At 36.8% G+C, this 19142-nt stretch overlaps 1 protein-coding gene across 1 annotated transcript in view; it reads left to right on the plus strand.

Moving 5' to 3' along the window:
- LOC119525697 (olfactory receptor 7C1-like) overlaps window positions 1-2419 on the plus strand; it is a 209431-nt gene extending 207012 nt beyond the window's left edge. The window contains exon 2 of the mRNA XM_037824526.1: window positions 1483-2419. Within this exon, the coding sequence (XP_037680454.1) occupies window positions 1483-2419 (937 nt within the window). The remainder of the gene's footprint in view (window positions 1-1482) is intronic.
- The last annotated feature ends 16723 nt before the right edge of the window (window positions 2420-19142 follow it).

The raw sequence follows: 19142 nt of genomic DNA on the forward strand, positions 1-19142 counted from the left end.
TGTTCAATGGGCAAGGAAAATGGCCTTCTTTCCAATGAGTATAGACAAAAAATGTTACTGGTAATTGAATATTCTCCTTGTTAGTATTCTGACTAGAATCCTTTTTTCTATTCTTAGTCCTAACTGATCAGTGCTGTAGATATTAAAGCTAATTATTTTGTTATGATCTGCTGATATTCACATGCCAACATCATGCATTAGTTTTTTAACTTAAGAGTTTATATCTCTCAGGGTTTTCAATTGTCAGTTATCATTTGTAAGCTCATTTGCCATTCCTACATTGACCAATCTATTTTTATTGTCTTATGAATAGTATAAACCCTCTGACTACTGTTAGTGGAGAGTGGCTCTAGAAAGTATTGTTATTTCCTCTGTGAGTTTAAAAGAAATTTCTTTGGTCTTCCCCAGGGGATCCCAGCAGGGTGCTCTGCAAAGGCAACTACTGTTGATTAGTCATTTACTTTACTGATTATGGAAAATTCCACTTTATTTTAGATCAAATATGATTAATTATGTTTTACCAAAAATAACTTAGGTACATCAAGGTTTTCCAACATGTTCACATAGAAGACAGATGATTATATCTATTACAAATAATAATGAAAATATCCTCCCTGTGTATAATCATAGCCCTTCTATAAATCTTCACTCTTGCTTCATCATTTCCCATTGTTTTTTAGATTCCACAAGCCAGAAGTTTGTTTTTCTAAGATAATTGGCATTTATAAACTCTGTAGTTTTCTTTTGATGATTTCATTAGTTATTCCTGCATTTATGTTATTTGTTAGCACCTGCTTTGGAAGCTAATAATGGTATATTTAGTTGTACTTTTTATAATTATATTGTAAACATTTTTAAAACTATGTGTCATGTGAGCATATGAATGTTTAAAAACACTGAATCTTGATCATAAACAAACATTGAATCTTGATCACAAATGATTTACCTAATGCATAGTGTCTATATTAATTTTTATTTGATATTTTAAGCTCTATGGAAAGATTAAAAACAAGATTAAATATACTGCATATTTGAAGGAACACATTGAAAACTGTAAAAATAATAATCTTTTCCAAATGAATGGAAAGGATCATTCTTAATGAAATTAAAAATGTAATAGCAATTTACTTAAAATTTGGCATATTTTTCCCAATTCCCAAAAAGCTAAAATGGATGGGGGATAGCATTAGGAAACAGAATAATAATGCCATGCAGCTTTCTCTATTATATTTTTAAACACCTTGTAAGATGCAATAAAATATCTTTATAAAAGTGTAATGTCTGACAGGATTTCTAATAAAACAGAATTTTACAAAGTTGACATAGGTAAAATATTGTAACATGTTATCATCTTGCCCAACTGAAGATAATTACACAAAATAAGTATTTTATTCATTTCTTAATTTCCAATGAAAGCCAAACACATTTTGGTATTGTCTGTTTGTTGATTATTTATTCTTGCTTTTGTCTGTAACCTGGCAGGTGTATTATCCACATGGAATCAGAAAATCAAACAAGTGTTTCAGAATTCCTCCTCCTGGGATTTTCAGAGAAGACATTCATTCAATTCATTCTCTTTGGGCTGTTCCTGTACATGTACCTGGTCATTTTCTCCGGGAACCTGTTCATCATACTGGCAATCATCTCAGACTCCCACCTCCACACACCCATGTACTTCTTCCTCTCCAACTTGTCCTTTGCTGACTTCGGGTTTGCCTCCACCACTGTCCCAAAAATGCTGGTAAACATCCAGACACAGAATAAAGTTATCACCTATGCAGGCTGCCTCACTCAGATTTACTTCTTTGTTGTTTTTGGATGCCTGGACAGTTTACTCCTGACTGAAATGGCCTATGACCGATTTGTGGCCATCTGTCATCCCCTGCACTATACCAACATCATGAACCCCTGGCTCTGTGCACTGCTGATTCTGGGGTCCTGGTTCCTCAGTTTCATTGTCTCCATGATCCAAACTTTGACCCTGTTGAGGCTCACCTTCTGCCCACACACAGAAATCCCATACTTTTATTGTGATCCTTCTGAAGTCCAGAAGGTTGCCTGTTCTGACACCCTCTTCAATTACATAGTGACATACACTGAAACTTGCATTCTGGCTTTGATTCCTTTAACTGGAATATTATGGTCTTATTCTAAGATTGTCTCCTCCATTCTGAAAATTTCTTCAGCTGAAGGGAAGTATAAAGCATTTTCCACATGTGGGTCTCACCTGTCAGTTGTCTCCTTGTTCTATGGCACTGGCCTTGGGGTCTACCTGAGCTCTGCTGGTTCACCATCCTCCAGAACACGTCTAGTGGCCTCAGTGATGTACACTGTAGTCACTCCCATGCTGAACCCCTTCATCTACAGCCTGAGGAACAGGGAAATGAAGAGGGCCCTGAGGAGGCTGCTCTGCAAATGATGTAGTTTTTGGAGGATTGCCATGGGTAGCAAGGCTGCAACAATTGACAGACTTTCTCATAGGTCTTGGATGTATCCAAAGTTCACTTTATTCTCATCTATTTTTGGAATCTGTATTATTTATGGTGGCACAATTCTGACCATTTGAAGACATCATTTCAACAGGACTCAATTCAAGTGCAAACTATAACCAACAGGTCCAATCAAACCCTTCACTTTATTTGTAAATAATATTTTATTGAAACATCAACACCTGTTCATTTGGCTTCCCATTACAAAGACAAAGTTGCATAAATACCAGAGACAATATAGCCTGCAAAACATAAAACATTTATATTCTGGCCTTTTGCAGAAAAAGCTTATGAGTCCTCAAACTACTGTCCTCTCTTTTCTTGTGTTTTAAATTTATATTTTTAAGCACAGAAGGGCACCCAAAATTTCCCTAGTGATAACATGAAATTCTCCTCTTAACTACATTCCAATGATTAATACCTTTGACTGGAAGGTTTTTTTCTGGGTATGAGATAGTAAATCAAAGAACAAATTATCCCCAAAGAAATAAATAGTAATTTCTCTGGCAATTTTTTCCATGCCTTTTTAAAAATCTTCATATGTGTTCTACTTAACAAAATCTCTGTAGTGAAAGAAAGTTCAGTAACTTCTGAAGAATGAATGAATCTTAGCTCATCTCTACAAATGCTGAGTAAGTTAACTAAATGAATAAATTCTGGAGCTACAAAATCTCTCAGCTATTTTGTCAATAAGCTTCATGTGGATTACAAGTAATTCCCTGATGCAAAGACTTTGTTGTGAGATAATGACTTCACAGTCAGGTACCATGTTCTGCTCACCTCCTATTGTCCTCCTTGGTGAAGGTGGGATCCCCTCCCTAAAAATAGTATGATGATAAACTGACAAAACCTGAGACTGGAGAGATGAGATGGAGAGCATTTTTTTTAGTAACACATCAATAGACATAGAGAGAAGGACACCACCCATCATGTAGCACTGCGTGGGAGATTCCCTTGGAGTAGGCCCTTTCTGCCCTTGGAGTAAGCCAGCAGCAGTGCTTGAGGAAGGCTTTGTAGTGTCAGGAGGGTGGGGTGCCCCCCACTTACTGAGATATAATTATTTTTTCAAAAAATCCATGAGATGGCAATTAAGCAAGACACAATGTGATGAGGATTGGATGAAGTGCAGTTTATTCAGCTTATAGTGGCCCCAGCTAGGAGAAGGGACTTTCCTGTGCAGTCAGAGATATATAAGACAAGAGCATGTGAGCTCATGGCTGGGTGTTTGGGTCTAGTGGTTTACTAATAGGTCAAGGCAGCACTTGAGGTTTTATGCATTGCAATAAATAAAAACAAATAAAAGCAAATGGAGTGTTATCAGCAATAGGGGGACATGTGATGAGAGTAAAAGTGATGGACTATCCATCCTACTGTAGGAAAGCTCATTCTTTACTCTCAGTCAATAGCACCTTCTCTGCAACATCCATGATCTATGTAGTTATTTGGAAGGAATAGGTTAGTTTTTAATCTCCTTCCATGGAAACACCTGTCAACTTTAATGACACCTCTTGTTTCTGTCTCCATCTCCATGAGTCTTCAGTATACTTTTAAATATAAGAAGAGTTCCTTCATCCATAATTTCTTGTTCTTCTTATGTCTGACATATTAACTTTGGTCTACAGTTGTTACTTCTAAATATGGTATACTATTGTGGACCTAAAACTACAGGTGTGTACTGACAAGCACTGAAGGTGATTCTCACACTGTAGCTAATCTTCAAGCCCATGATCTCAGTGTGTGTGTGTGTGTGTGTGTGTTTCTGAATGCAGGGATATGTGTGTGTTTGTGTGTGGGGGGATTAGAAGCCATATGGAACATATTAAGCAGTGGTTACTGAAGGCATACAAGAAGAAAATACTAGGGTGTTTGCAGGCTATAGAAATTTGGAGCATTTGACTGACAAGTGTAAAGAATTTCATGGAACAAATGTTTAGAAGTCCAATGTGAGAATAATTAAGTTAATGAATATAGGATTTGGTTATTCATAGTTTACTTGACATATGAACAGTTACAGGTTATTCTGGTGTTTAAAGTGGAATCCAGGTTAGAAAAAAGTAGATGGAAAATTTCCAAATATGGAGAGTAGTGGTGTTTAAAGCATAGGGGTTAGGATTCATCATGAGCACAGAAAGGGACAACCTAAATAAATGGAGAAAAGAAAGTAAAATCTCAGCAGACAGGTTGGCACCTACAGAGGCAAATGTTGAGAAAAGATCAAGCATATCTACTAAGTAGGAATCAATTAATTTGATGGTAAATTGACAAAGTATGGGATAACAAGATGGGTGGATATCCAATCCCAGTGTATGGGCTGAAGGGAAAGGAAAACTATGATCCTTCTGATGGAAGGGCATAAAGGAGGGTTTAAGAGGCCAGAATTCTCATGGACACAAAAGTAGGGAGATGGATAAATAGAACAGATGGAACACTGTGATAAGAGAATAGAATATTAGAATTAGGGTTCAAGGTCTTGATACAATCCAATCAATCCTCTCTTACAAAGTGTCATCCACCCCAGGGACTCCAATGCACATCACTCAAACACATAATTCCATGCCTTCCTCCTTATGTTTCATCCATCCTTCCTCTCTTCCTTACTTTCTTCTTTCTTCTTTCTCCCTTCTTCCGTTTCTTCCCCTTCCCTTTTTCATCCCCAGCTTCTTTCCATGGACAATGATAATCATTAACTTCCTTGCTCTCTCTCCCATTACTTTACCTCATGGCAGAAACACCTCACTAGATGAGACCAATTATATCCATTCTCTGGGCCTCCATCAGTTTTCTCTAAAGTAGCTGAAAAAAAAAAACCCACTACACTGGGCTAATTGGAAATTTATGACCACAAACCCTCAGAGGTCCTTCATTCTGCCACAGTCTATTTTCCTAGCCCATGAATATTTTCTCCCTCTTACATAACTATTTCATATCTTCTGTCTCTTAAAACCTCAAAACCTGCTTACCCATCATCATCTTCAGCTTATGCTGTTGTGTCCTACATCACTGAGAAATCTTAAGAATTATGAAGAGAATTTCAACAGACAGCAATCACAACAACCTGTCCACCATCAATATACACAAACTCTCCACCTTTCCAGCTCTTACTCTAAAGAATTTGATTCTGTGAAAGCCAATTTATGTAAATCCATCCTTTCTCCACCACCCAAAGATACATTGTCAGCAATCTTCCATATTCTGCATCATCACATTTTCTCTCTCTAAAGAATCACTGCATTATTATTATAAATAATAAATGACATAAATAATAAATTATTCTACATGCCTTTTTCCCATTTAAAAATATTTTCTTAACCCTTCTATTTCCTCTAGATTTTATCCCTATCTCTGCTCTGCTTTTCATCAAAGCAATAGCAATCATCAATATTCATTTTTAATCTTTTTTGATATTTTAGTTTATTTGAGTGGAATTCATCATCCTTATTTAAACTCTTCGTTCCTTTGATTTCTGGAACACTACCATCTCTTTCTTGCTTCCTTGGATTTCCTAATATCTCACTGGCAATTCCTTCTCCTTCTTTTGGCCATTCCTCATCTTCTTGAATTCTTAATACTGGAGTGTTCCAGAGTTCAAACCTCTCTTTTTCCCTTTCTGTTCTCACATTCTAGGAGATTTCTTGTTGGCTCATATATTTAAAAGCATTTCCCTAGGTGCAAGACTCCAAAATGTCTAACCTCAAACAGAAGTTCCCCAGACTCAGATAAAACTGACTCCTAGACCTCTCCATTTGGATTATTGTTAGTTATATCAGACTTGACATGCCCTAACCACAATCCTGTATTTTCCAGAAACCTCCTCTCTTAGTCTTCACACATCACTGTAAATGGCAAACCTCCATTTTTTTAATTTTTCATATCAATATATTTGAGTTGTTTTTGACACTACAACAAATCCTTCAGCTACACTTGTCAATGCTGTGTTCACAATACATCCCTAAATCATTCTCCTCCCATGGGTAATTATCCCTTAAGAACAGAAATGATCCCTTATAAATATGATTAATGATTCCTCCACTCAATACCCTCAAATATATCCTAATTTTGGCCAGAATAAAATCTAGTCTTCACTTCAGGGAACAGATTCTGCATGTGATACCCCTACCTAGCTCCTATGTTTTAACTCCTACCTCTCTTGCCCCAAATATTTTATATAATTTTAATGTATTATAAATATCTACCTAAATACTAAGTTGGAGTCACACATTTTGCTCTGTGTCCTATAGCAGGTAGAATAATGAAGGAAGGGTGGATCAGTTACAGGATTCATAATACTGAGGAAATAAACACAAATCAATTGCTGTAAAAAGACTCATATACAGGACTCAGCTAGATATCAAAAATTGCCACTGTATGATGAATCCAGGTCAAAAGTAGTCCCCCAAACCCTAATCAATTGCCCATGGTGCCATCATACAGCTGTGCATCCACCACAATTATTTATCTTCAATTTTTAGAACACTTTCACTACTCCAGAAATGAAATGAAGTAAAATAAAAGGAAACTCAAATTCTCCCATGCCCTTAACCACCCCCTCCAATATTGATTCATAGTACTGGCAGGGTACATTTGCTACAATTGATTGAAGAATGTTAAAATATGAATAAAAGCAATATGTGTATATATATATGTGTGTATATATATATATATATGTATATATATATATATATAGCAATAGGTATATTTTTCCTATATGTCCCTCTATTATTAACTTCTAGTTATAGTGTCATATATTTGCTCTAGTTCATGAGACAGATTCCTAATATTTGTACTGTTAATCACAGATATTGTCCATCACAAGATTCACTGCTTTTTGCATTCCCATCTTTATCCTCCAATTTTCCTTCTGCTGACATACATGACTCTGAGCTTACCCTTTACACCACATTCACAGACCATTCAGCACTGTTAGTAATCCTTACAATGTGCTACCATCACCTCTGTCCACTTCCAAATACTTAAGTTCACCCTAGTTGAACATTATGCTCCTAATAAGAAACCACTCCCTTTTTTAAGCCCTGTTCTATATCCTGATAAATTATATTTCATGTCTATGAGTTTATATTTTAAAATTAGTTAATATCAATGAGGCCATGAAATAATTGTTCTTACGTGTTTGTCTTATTTCACTCAATATAATGTCCCAAGCTTTCTTCATCAACCCATTTTTAAGCCAGTTTTGTTCATACACCATACATTCTGTCCTAAGTAAACAATCAGTTGTTCCCTGTCTAGTCACATAGTTATGTATTCACCATCACCAATATCTCTATAAGGACATCTCCATTATTCCACAAAGTGGGAGAAAGAGTCAAAGAAGGTGGAGACACAAAACAAAAAAGAAAAAAAAACAAACATGACAGCTAGGAAGAGACAAAAGGAAAGACAACATTAAACCAAAGCAGGACAAAGAGTCAGACAATATCAACAAAGTCAAAAATCTCTTAACCCTCCCCTATACCCCCCATATGTATTTAGCTTTGGTATATTGCATTTGTTACATTAAAGGGAGCATAATATGTTTCTGTTAATTATTGTCTCTAGTTTACATTGATTGTATTTCCCCCAATTCCACCCTATTTTTAACACCATGCAATGTTGACATTCATTTGTTCTCCCTTATGGAAAAGAGTATTTGTACCTTTTATCACAATCATTGAGCACCTGAGGATTCACTGAGTTATAAAGTCCCAGTCTTTATCTTTCCTCTTTCCTCCTGGTGTCCCACATGCTCCCAACATTCCTCTTTCAACTGTACTCACAGTCATCTTTGTTCAGTGTACTTATATGGCTGTGCTACTATCTCCCAAAATTGTGTTCCAAAACTCTCCTGAAAAAAAAGACTCCTGTCTTTTCCTTTCTGTCTATAGTGCTCCATTTAGTGTTTCCTGTAAAGCAGGTATCCTGTTCACAATCTCTGTCATTGTCTGTTTGTCAGAGAATAAGCTCTCCCTTACATTTGAAGGACAGTTTTGCTGGATATAGGGTTCTTGGTTGGTGGTCTTTATCTCTCAGTATCATAAATATATCACACCACTTTCTTCTTGCCTCCACGGTTTCTTTTAAGAAATCTGCACATAGCCCTATCAAGCTTCCTTTGTATGTGATGGATCACTTTTCTCTTGCTGTTTTCAGGATTCTCTTTTTATCTCTGACATTTGATAATCTGATTGTTAAGTGTCTTGGGGAAGGCCTATTCAGATCTTCTCTGTTTGGGGTATGCAGTACTTCTTGGATCTGTAATTTTATGTTTTTCATAAGAGATGGGAAATTTTCATTTATTATTTCCTCTTTTATTGCTTATGCCCCTTTTCCCTTCTCTTCTTCTTCTGGTACACTCATGACACATACATCCTTGCATTTCACATTGCCTTTCAATTCCTGGAGATGTTGCTCATATTTTCCCATTCTTTTCTGTCTGCTCTTTAATGTGTAGGCTTTCAGGTGTCTTGTTCTGCAGTTCCTGAGTGTTTTCTTCTGCAACTTGAGATTAGCTTTTGTATGTCTCCATTGTGTCTTTCATCTCTTGTGCTGTGCTTTCCAATTCCACAGATTCTGCCAGTTGTTTTTTTGAACTTTAGATTTCTACCCTATATAGGCACAATGTTTTCATTATATGGTTCATCTCTTTTGCCATACCTTCCCTAAACTTTCTGAATTGATTTAGCATAAGTTGTTTCAATTTCTGTATCTAAGTTGGAGTGTAATTTTGTCCCTTTGACTGGGCCATAACTTCATTTTTCTTAGTTTAGGTGATAGTTTTCTGTTGTCTAGTTGTCCTTAATTAACCCAATCAGGTTTTTCCAGTCCAGAAGGGGCTCAGGTTTCAGAAGGGTGAAATAGTATCAGGTGTCCCTGAGGGTGTGCATTAGAAGACTGATACACACTTTGAGGCCTCAAACCACTGTGCTTTACTGCACAGCAGATGGTGCCTGTCAGCCCGTCACTCCCAACTGACGTAAGGAGGTGTGGCCCATGGCTACTTTCCCCAGGCTCTGGGGTCTGGATCTGAATGCAAGGAGTGTAGTAGAGCTTGGCCACACTTTTTTCCTTTTATGGAAGATAAACCCCCTGGGGAGATATCATTTGCATTCAGATAGTTTCTCTGAGAGTTCTGGGAACTGAAAATGGCTGAGACTTCATCCACTGAGCCATAGAAGGGGCAGAAAGCCCCCTTTCAGGGGCAGTCCATGTTCACCCTCAATTTCATCCATTGGCTAGAGATAGCACCTGGTCCTCTGGGTTCCCCCTTCCTCCCAGTGAGGTCCTCTGGCTCTCCAAATTCAGTCATCACCAAAAGCCTCTGTATGCTTGTTGGGGATTGGTAGCTAGTATTGAGTAGTCAACATTTATTAATTAAAACCTCAGTTGGATCTTCACTGAGTTATATTCCTGCTGAGTTATAGTCCTGCTCTCTAGCACAGCAAGGCTTGGCAGTTTGGTCTCTGTGGGGAAGGGGCACTCACCTTGGGTCCACAGTTTTTACTTACAGAGTTTATGCTGAGATCTCAGGCATTCCGCCCAATCCAGGTTGGTGTATGATGTGTGGACAGTCACGTTTGTCCCCCAGCAGTTATTTCAGGTTATTTACTAGTTGTTCCTGGTTGTTTATTAGCTGTTCCAGGGGGACTAACTAGATTCCACTCCTCTCTATGCTGCCATGTTCTGACCCTCAAGACTGATGTATTTTAATGATTGGGTAAGTTACTGTTTTTAATAGGTGTCCAATGTTCAACACTTACCAATTTGTGTAGTACTTTTTGCTAGGCAGAATTATTTGCTAATAAACCCCATTTCCTAGATACTTTTGATTGGAGAGGAGTAGGATTTCTTTATATCATATATAGTGCTATATGTTGTTCAGATAACTACTTGCATGCCATGTTGAGGAAAGCTAATACCTTCATTAATCTGTGTCCCATTTAGTATTTTCCAGTCTATTCTCCCTTCTGTGGAAAGTATTCAAAAATTTTGTATATAGGACTATATCAAAATAACTAGTCAATTCATCTATATGTTAAGTTTAGTCTACTATGGCTTCCATAAGGGTCACCGTATTATCTTTTAACAAGTAACCCATCAGCCATTCTATGTTCATTTAATTTGGAAAGTTTACATGTAATTGCTACTGAATTAGCCATCAAAAGTCTTACTTTCTGGAGTTTTTGATTGTTAATGCAGCTTCTTTGTCCCATTTTGAGGGGCAAGGATTTCCTTCTTTTTGTATACATTTAATTTGTGTGTTAGACCTATTGAATTCATTAACCAATCCCTATATCTTATCTTCAGATGGAAGTCCGTTGATATTAATACTAGGATTCTCTATTTGAGTAATAAAAATTTCATTCAACTAGTTAACCACATTCTCTTTGTGATGTGCTTTGACTTCCATCATGCATTCTGGAATAGTGAATATATCTTATATTTAAGCTCTACAATTTTCTTTTCCTTCTTACATATGGATACAGGAAACATTTTAGAATATGCCAATTGTATCCAATCCTGTCTAATTTTGGAGACAGTTCATTTTGTATATTAGAGGCAGAAGTTTTCCAGGGAAAACTGTGATTCTTATCCACATTAACTTGTTCCTCTTGTACATTTTTTGGGTCAGGAAATTTTCTCCAAAATTGACATGCATAAGGATGAATATTATTAGCTTTAGTAAAGTTAACACATTCAGGTAATATTATATTTATATTCTTTTGAAAAGGTCCACAATCTCCTTCCCAAAAGGAATACATAGTATGTATGCTATTCAGGAAATAAATTAACCCTGGATGACTACAAAATTGGGTAATATTGAAAGTCTTGAATAAACTGTCTAAAGATTTTCCATTAGAACTATTACTCTTCTCCCTGGCAGGGGATAATCTTACATTAGGCCAGTTATACCACTTTTAAACATTGGAAACATTTTTATTTAAATCTTCTTCTTGTTTGACAGTAATTCTTGTGATCTGACACAAACTATCATGAATATTGGTGGAAAAATAGATAGACTGTTTATATGTAGCATTTCCTCCAGGCTTACTCTACCTAGTACATGTATAATTTTGATCTTCAATAGTCCATTTTTTTGGTCTCATTATCTGTGGTTGAATATAATACTTCCAGGCATTAACTCTGATAGTATCAGAGATGCTGCTGTATTGTGATTGAGGTATGAGGCAATGATCTTGGATAACTTCAGGAGTGGGCCAAGTCCTGTCTGAGCCATAATCTACTAAATAACAATGTCCATGTTCATGAAAACACCTTTTTGGGTTGACTTTGTTCCTGAGGGCATGGCTGATCTAGAGGCAAAGTAAAAGGCAAGACAATCTCTTGTAATTGGGCAAATTTACCATTAATTAAGTGAGTCAAAATATTTTGTCCTTGGATGATATATATCTGGTTATCTTGTGTGAAACTAGGGGTATATGTCAAGAGGATTTGTGAGACACACAAAGTTCATTGTTATGAATGATAGGTTTGGGGAATGAGTCACAAAACCTAACCTTGTTGAGGACTAAGTATCTTTAAATGAACATTCCTAGGTGCAGGATGGATAGCTCATTGTTCTCAATGATATTGTAGAAAAGTTACAGGAGTAGCAGTCATGGGTGTGACACTAGTAAAATTCCAAGAGATTATTAGGCCATGATGATATATAGCATTTTTCCATTGCCTTCTAAAGTTGCTGATAGAATAAACCCTAGGATATGTCCAATAACTATCAGTCCACACAGGAGACAAGAAAATATTCATGTAGAAGTGGCATACAATTTATTCAAAAATATCTGAATCTCACTTATGCAGTGGGTTACCTATCCTGGATCCTCTAGATTAATATAGGGGTATCTCCCCATAAACAATTCAATATCTTTTTCCTTATTCCAAATCATCTAATCCTGAAGATTGAGGACTGGTGTATATATTTCCATAATGAGCAGAGGCCTTCAAATTATCAATGCTAATTTTTTGTCATTGGCCAAGAAGGTCCAAATCTCAACAGCATGCTCATCAAATACCATAAGTATTTTAGTAGGCTTTACTAATCATGGATATAGAGAAGTATGCTTCTGTATCCTCTTCTGGATGAAATGGGCAACCAGATTGGAGGAGGAGGTTGCAGCAGGTATAAACTCCTCCCTCATTCCCTGTAGTAAAGACAATTGTTCCTCCATAGACAAATCACTATCATTCAATATTTGCAAAAGAAAAATTGGAATCACACCAAACATTAACTCATAGGTGTTTGATGAATTCATGATGAACGTATGTTATTGATGGAAAGTTGAACAAAAGGGAGAAGTGGATACCACTTCTGAGGCCAAACATAAAGCAGTTTAGTTAAGATCCATTTTATTTCATCATATTTTCTTTCCACCTTTCCGCTACTTTGGGGAGGTAAGGGATACTTAACTCCAACTGTGTAATTATGTCCTTACCCCATTTCCACAGGGTGGCAGAAGTGAATGCTGATCTTTGATCCCAATGCAGCACCTTAGGAATTGCAGAACCTGATACAATGTTGAGAACTTTAACAGTTGCATTAGCTTCTTGGGCCTTGGATAGGAATAACCAATGATATTCAGTCCCAGCATCAACAACAATAATATGTTCATAACCATGAAATGAGGGTAAAGGACTAATATAATCCACATGAAATTTTTCTAAAGATTTTCCAGGATGAATAATTATTTTTGGAGGCGTAGGAATTTAAGAGGATGCATTAATTACCATGGCATATCTCACAATTAGCAACAATATACTTAAGAGTTTTCAACATACTGGGCCAACAATATTTATTTTTTAAATCAATTACAATGGATTCCCATCTTCCATGAATGGTCTCAAATATATTTTGGACCATTTGAGCCAAGATCTTCATGCTCCCATACCAGGGGAATTATCCATTCATCTCATTCAATAATAACATTGTTTTCCAAAAATGCATACAATTTACAGTATAACCTTAGGGTTTGGACTCTTTGAGTCTAAGACCTGATCCAGCTCCTTGTCCAGGTGTGGCATTTCTTTAACCATTCCTACCATATGAGTGCCTTGTAACACCAATTGGTCTGCTAAAATTTACCTTTAGTATGTATAGAAGTACCTTGTTTCTGGTGCCCGGTTTCACGTACCACTTGGAGACTGGGTTTATTCTACCAACAATTAGAAATAACTTTCCATTCACTTATATGTTACAATGGTTTCTTTCTATTATTAACAAATCCATTGGATATCCAAACATTCAATTCTTCATTAAATCATTTAGCTAAATATATGCAGTCTGTACTGAACAAAATTAGCCCTTTGTCCATGATAGCATCTTTGATAGCAAATTCTAGGGTACATTTTTCTGTATATTGTGCATTATGATCTCCCAAGGGAAATCTCTGTTTTTTAATACTGGAAAAATTAGGATGAAGTTTACCTTTCACTATTCCCATATCAGCAGAATGTTTCTTCTGAGGATTAGGATTTTTAATAGTTGACCCATATACTGCTGTATATGAAGTTAAATCATATTTTGGGAGTATCTGTTGTTTATCATTTAGCAGGGGCTGTGTGCAGAAATTTTGGAGCCACAAAAGTGTGTAGACAAGCAGGAACATCTTTGTCTTCTGGGGCCTGGGGCAAGGAAATTATCTCTGAGACTGTGCACACCCATGGGCTGTCTTCCCTTGGTTCCTTATCTGCTCACTGTAAGGAATTCAGGGAAAGATGCTACCTGCTGTCTTTCTTACATGTCCACTATCAGGAACTGCACTGCTTTGAAGTCATAGCACTCAGTGCTCCTCTGGCACAAATGTTCCTCAGATCCCAAAGATGACCTCACTTCCCAGAGACAGACACTCTTCAGGTGTGCTGGTCAGGTCAGATCTCACAGTGACCAGCCAGTGATGGATCTTGGCCACCACAAAATTGATTACTATCTCTTCCCCTGGTGGGGTCCCAAATGGCAGCCACCACTTGCACTTGCCCATGTTTAGCAGCTGGTATGAGCAAAGCTGGGCATATGGCCCTCCTATTTTTCCTCTCCCTGCCACCTTCTTTACCACCACTGAGGCAGATTAAGGCAGAGGAATGTTTTGTGAAAATTGTTTCTGGGACCCAGGGCTGTGAATGTTCTTTGCTGCTGCAGCTGCTTGCTGGACTTCCCCTAATGGGCAGTGGGGAGTCCTTCTTCTGGGGCTGTAAGTTTCCATACTGACAATTAATTTAAATCCTACTATACCTGCTGCCTACTCCCCAAGGTGCTGCATCAACTTTTAGAGTAAGGATGTCTTGATGCTGTGGACTCCTAGCTGATGATAACAATATTAAAACTTGTAATCCTGCAACATTTGAATTTTTAGTTTTAGCCATTATTTTGACTGTGCCTAAATTCCCTAGGGATACATTAAGTAAGGTAAAATATATAGAATAAAAATTATTTTTTCCTCAAGCCCCACATTGGACACCAATTCTCACAGGTCCATCTCATTTTTTAACTTTATCAAAAAATTAAAAAGCAAACAAACAACAGTTCAACCAAAACTAAAACAAATGAATAAGGAAAACAACCTAAAATTGCTTCCAAAATGTTCCTAACATATCACCAAAAATTAACAAACCATAGTCATTCCTGAGCATTCCCATAGCATTAAGTTTACCCTCCATAACTGATCTGTTCTTATTAGATTATCATTCCCTCTTCAGAAGTTGCTATCTATCACTATGTCCCCTGAATTCTACAACACAAACATTTATTTTACATTTTTCACAGAGTTCACATTAGTGGCAAGATACAATATTTCTCTTTCTGTGCCTGGCTTATTTCATGCAGCATTATGTCTTCAAGGTTCATCCATGCTGTCACATGTTTCATGACCTCATTCTTTCTTACTGCTGCATAGTATTCCATCATGTGCATATACCACATTTTGTTTATCCACTCATCAGTTGAAGGACATTTGGATTGTTTCCATCTATCAACAATTGTGAATAGTGCTGCTATGAATATCAGTGTGCAAGTATCTGTTCATGTCACTGCCTTCAGATCTTCTGGGTATTTATCAAGAAGTGAAATTGCCAGATTGAAGTGTAACTCAATGTACCCATTTGGATGTATTATGTCCCCAGAAAAAGCCATGTTCTCTGATGCCATCTTTTGGTGGCAGATATTTTAGTAGGGATTAAGCTGGAAAATTTGGATTTGGTTGTTTCCATAGAAATGTACCCCACCTAACTGTGGGTGATAACTCTGATTGGAAAATTTCCATGGAGATGTGCCCCACCCGTTCAGCATGGGCCTTGATTAGTTTACTGGATCACTATATAAGCTCAGACAAAAGAAGTAGGCTTGCCACAGCCAAGTGGGACACTGAAGAATGCACAGAAGCTGAGAGAGTAGCTGCAGATGAGAGACAGTTTGAAGAAGGCCATTGAAACCTGACTCTGCTGTGGAGAAGCTCAGAGAGGACAAATGCCCCAAGAGCAACTGAGAGTGACATTTTGAAGAGGAGTTGCAGCCTAGAGAGGAACATCCTAGGAGAAAACTATTTTGAAACCAGAACTTGGAGCAGAGGGCAGCCACATGCCTTACCAGCTAACAGAGGTTTCCAGATGCCATTGGCCATCCTGCAGTGAAGGTACATGATTGTTGATGCATTACCTTGGACACTTTATGGCCTTAAGATTGTAACTGTGTAACCATATAAACCCCCTTTATAAAAGCCAGTCCATTTCTGGTGTTTTGCATCCTGGCAGCATTAGCAAACTAGAGCATTCAATATCTAGTTTTCTAATGAACCACTAGACTGTCCTACTGAGTGGCTATACAATTATACAGTCCCACCCTCAATGAATAAGTGTTCTCATTTCTCCACATCCCTTCCAGCTTTTGTAGTTTTTGTTACTTAATGGCAGCCATTCTAATTTTAGTGAGATGATATCTCATTGCGGTCTTAATTTTTATCTCCCTAATAGCCAGTTGAAGATGAACATTTTTCATGTCTTTCTTGCCATTTGTATTTCATCTTCAGAGAAATGTCTTTTCATTTCTTTTGCCCATTTTATAACTGGGTCATTTGTACTATTGTAGTTGAGTTGTGGAATTAGTTTATATAGGCAAGACACCAGTATTTTTTCAGATACATGGTTTCCAATTATTTTTACAACTGAGTTGTCTGCCTCTTCACCTTTTTATCAAATTCTTTTGAGGTACAGAAGGTTTTAATTTTTAGGATTGCCATTTATCTATTTTTTCTTTCATTGCTTATGCTTTGGGTGTAAGGTCCAAGAAGCAACCACATAATACATGGTCTAGAAGATGTTTCCCTACTTTATCTTCTAGGAGTTTTATTGTACTGTCTCTTATATTGAGGTCTTTGATTCACTTTGAGTGAATTTTTGTGTAAGGGTGTGAGGGGGGTCCTCTTTTATTCTTTTGGATATGGATATCAAGTTCCCCCAGCTCCACTGGTGAACAGACTGTTATGTCCCAGTTTAGTGGGTTTGGGGATCTTATCAAAGATCAGTCGACTGTAGATATGGGTATCTATTTGTGAATTCTCAGTTTTAATTCAATTGATCAATATGTCTATCTTTGAACCAACACCATGCTGTTTTGACCTTGTGGCTTTATGGTAAGTTTCAAAATCAGGAAGTGCAAGCCCTCTCACTATGTTTTCTTTTTTAGAATGTTTTTAATAATTCAAGGTATCTTCCCCTTCCAAATAAATTGGATTACTAGCTTCTCCAAGTCTGCAAAGTAGGTTACTGGAATTTTGATTGGAACTGCATTGAATCTGTAGATGAGTTTGGTTAGAATTCACATCTTAATCACATTTAGCCTTCCTGTCTATGAATATGGAATATTTTTCCATCTTTTTAGGTCCACTTCTACTTCTTTTAGTAAAGTTATGTGATTTCCTGTATATAGATCTTTCATATCCTCAGTTAAGTTTATTCCTAGGTACTTGGTTTTTGTTGCTATTGATAATGGAATCCTTTTCTTGAGTGTCTCTTAAGTTAGGTCATTTCTAGTTTATAGGAACATTACTGACTTATGAACATTAATCTTGTATACTGCTAGTTTGCTAAATTTGTATATTAACTCAAGTAGCTTTCTTAACAATTTCTCGGTAAGATCATATCATCTGCAATTAATGACAGTTTTACTTCTTCCTTTCCAATTTGGATGCCTTTTGTTTCTTTGTCTTGCTGGATTGCTCTGGCAGTCACTTTTTTTTTTTTATTAAATTCAGTTTTATTGAAATACATTCACACACCATACAATCATCCATGATATACAATCCACTGTCCACAGTATGATAACATAGTTATGTGTTCATCACCACAATCTATCTCTGAACATTTTCCTTACATCAGAAAGAACCAGAACAAGAATAAAAAATAAAAGTGAAAAAAGAACACCCAAATCATCCCCCATCCCACCCCATTTGTCCTTTAGTTTTTATCCCCATTTTTCTACTCATCCATACACTAGATAAAGGGGGTGTGATCCACAAGGTCTTCACAATCACACTGTCACCCCTTGTAATCTACATTATTATATAATTGTCTTCAGGAGTCCAGACTGCTGGGTTGGAGTTTGGTAGTTTCAGGTATTTACTTCTAGCTATTCCAATACATTAAAACCTAAGAGGTGTTATCTATATAGTGCATAAGAATGTCCACCAGAGTGACCTCTCGACTCCATTTGAAATCTCTCAGCCACTCTGGCAGTCACTTTTAGCACAGTGTTGAATAACAGTGGTGACCAAAGGCATCTTTGTCTCATTGCTGATCTTAGAGGGGAGGCTTTCAGTCACTTGCCATAGAATACTATGCAGGCTGTGGGTTTTTCATGTATGCCCTTTATCTTATTGAGGAGGTTTCCTTCAATTCCTAACTTTTGAAGTGTATTTTTATCTATAAAGTGTACTGGATTATGTCTAATGACTTTTAGCATCTATTGAGATGATCATTTTATTCTTTCCTTTTGATTTGTTTACTTCAAAGTTACATAATTACAAATTACATTTATTGAGTTTCCTATGTTTCACCATCCTTGCATGCCTGGAATGAACCCAACTTGATCATGCTGTATGATTTTTTAAGATGTCTTTGTATTCAATTAGCAGGCATTTTGTTGAGAATTTTTGCATCTATATTTATGAGAGAGATTGTTCTGTAGTTTCCCTTTCTCGTAGTATATTTGACTGGTTTTGGTATTAGACTGATGTTACCTTCATAAAATGAGTTAAGTAGTGTTCCATTTTCTTCAAATTTTTTTCAAACAATTTAAGTAAGATTGGTGTTAATTCTTTTGGAAGGTTTGATAGAATTCCCCTGTGAAGCCATCTGGCCCCAGGCATTTATTTTTGGGAAGTTTTTGATGACTTATTGGATCTCTTTGCTTGTGATTGGTTTGTTGTTGTCTTCTATGGTCAGTATAGGTTGTTCATGTGTTTCCAGGATATTGTACATTTCCTCTACTTTATCTTGTATTTTGGTGTACTGATCTTCACAGAATTCTCTTATAATTTTATTAATTTCTTTGTGATGCACACTAATGGTGCCTCTCTCATTTATTATTTTGTTTATTTGGGTCTTCTCTCTTTCTGATTTTGTCAGTCTAGCTAGGGGCTTGTCAATCTGGTTGAT

The sequence above is a fragment of the Choloepus didactylus genome, assembly GCF_015220235.1.
Source record: "Choloepus didactylus isolate mChoDid1 chromosome 25 unlocalized genomic scaffold, mChoDid1.pri SUPER_25_unloc5, whole genome shotgun sequence".
NCBI classification, from domain to species: domain Eukaryota; kingdom Metazoa; phylum Chordata; class Mammalia; order Pilosa; family Megalonychidae; genus Choloepus; species Choloepus didactylus.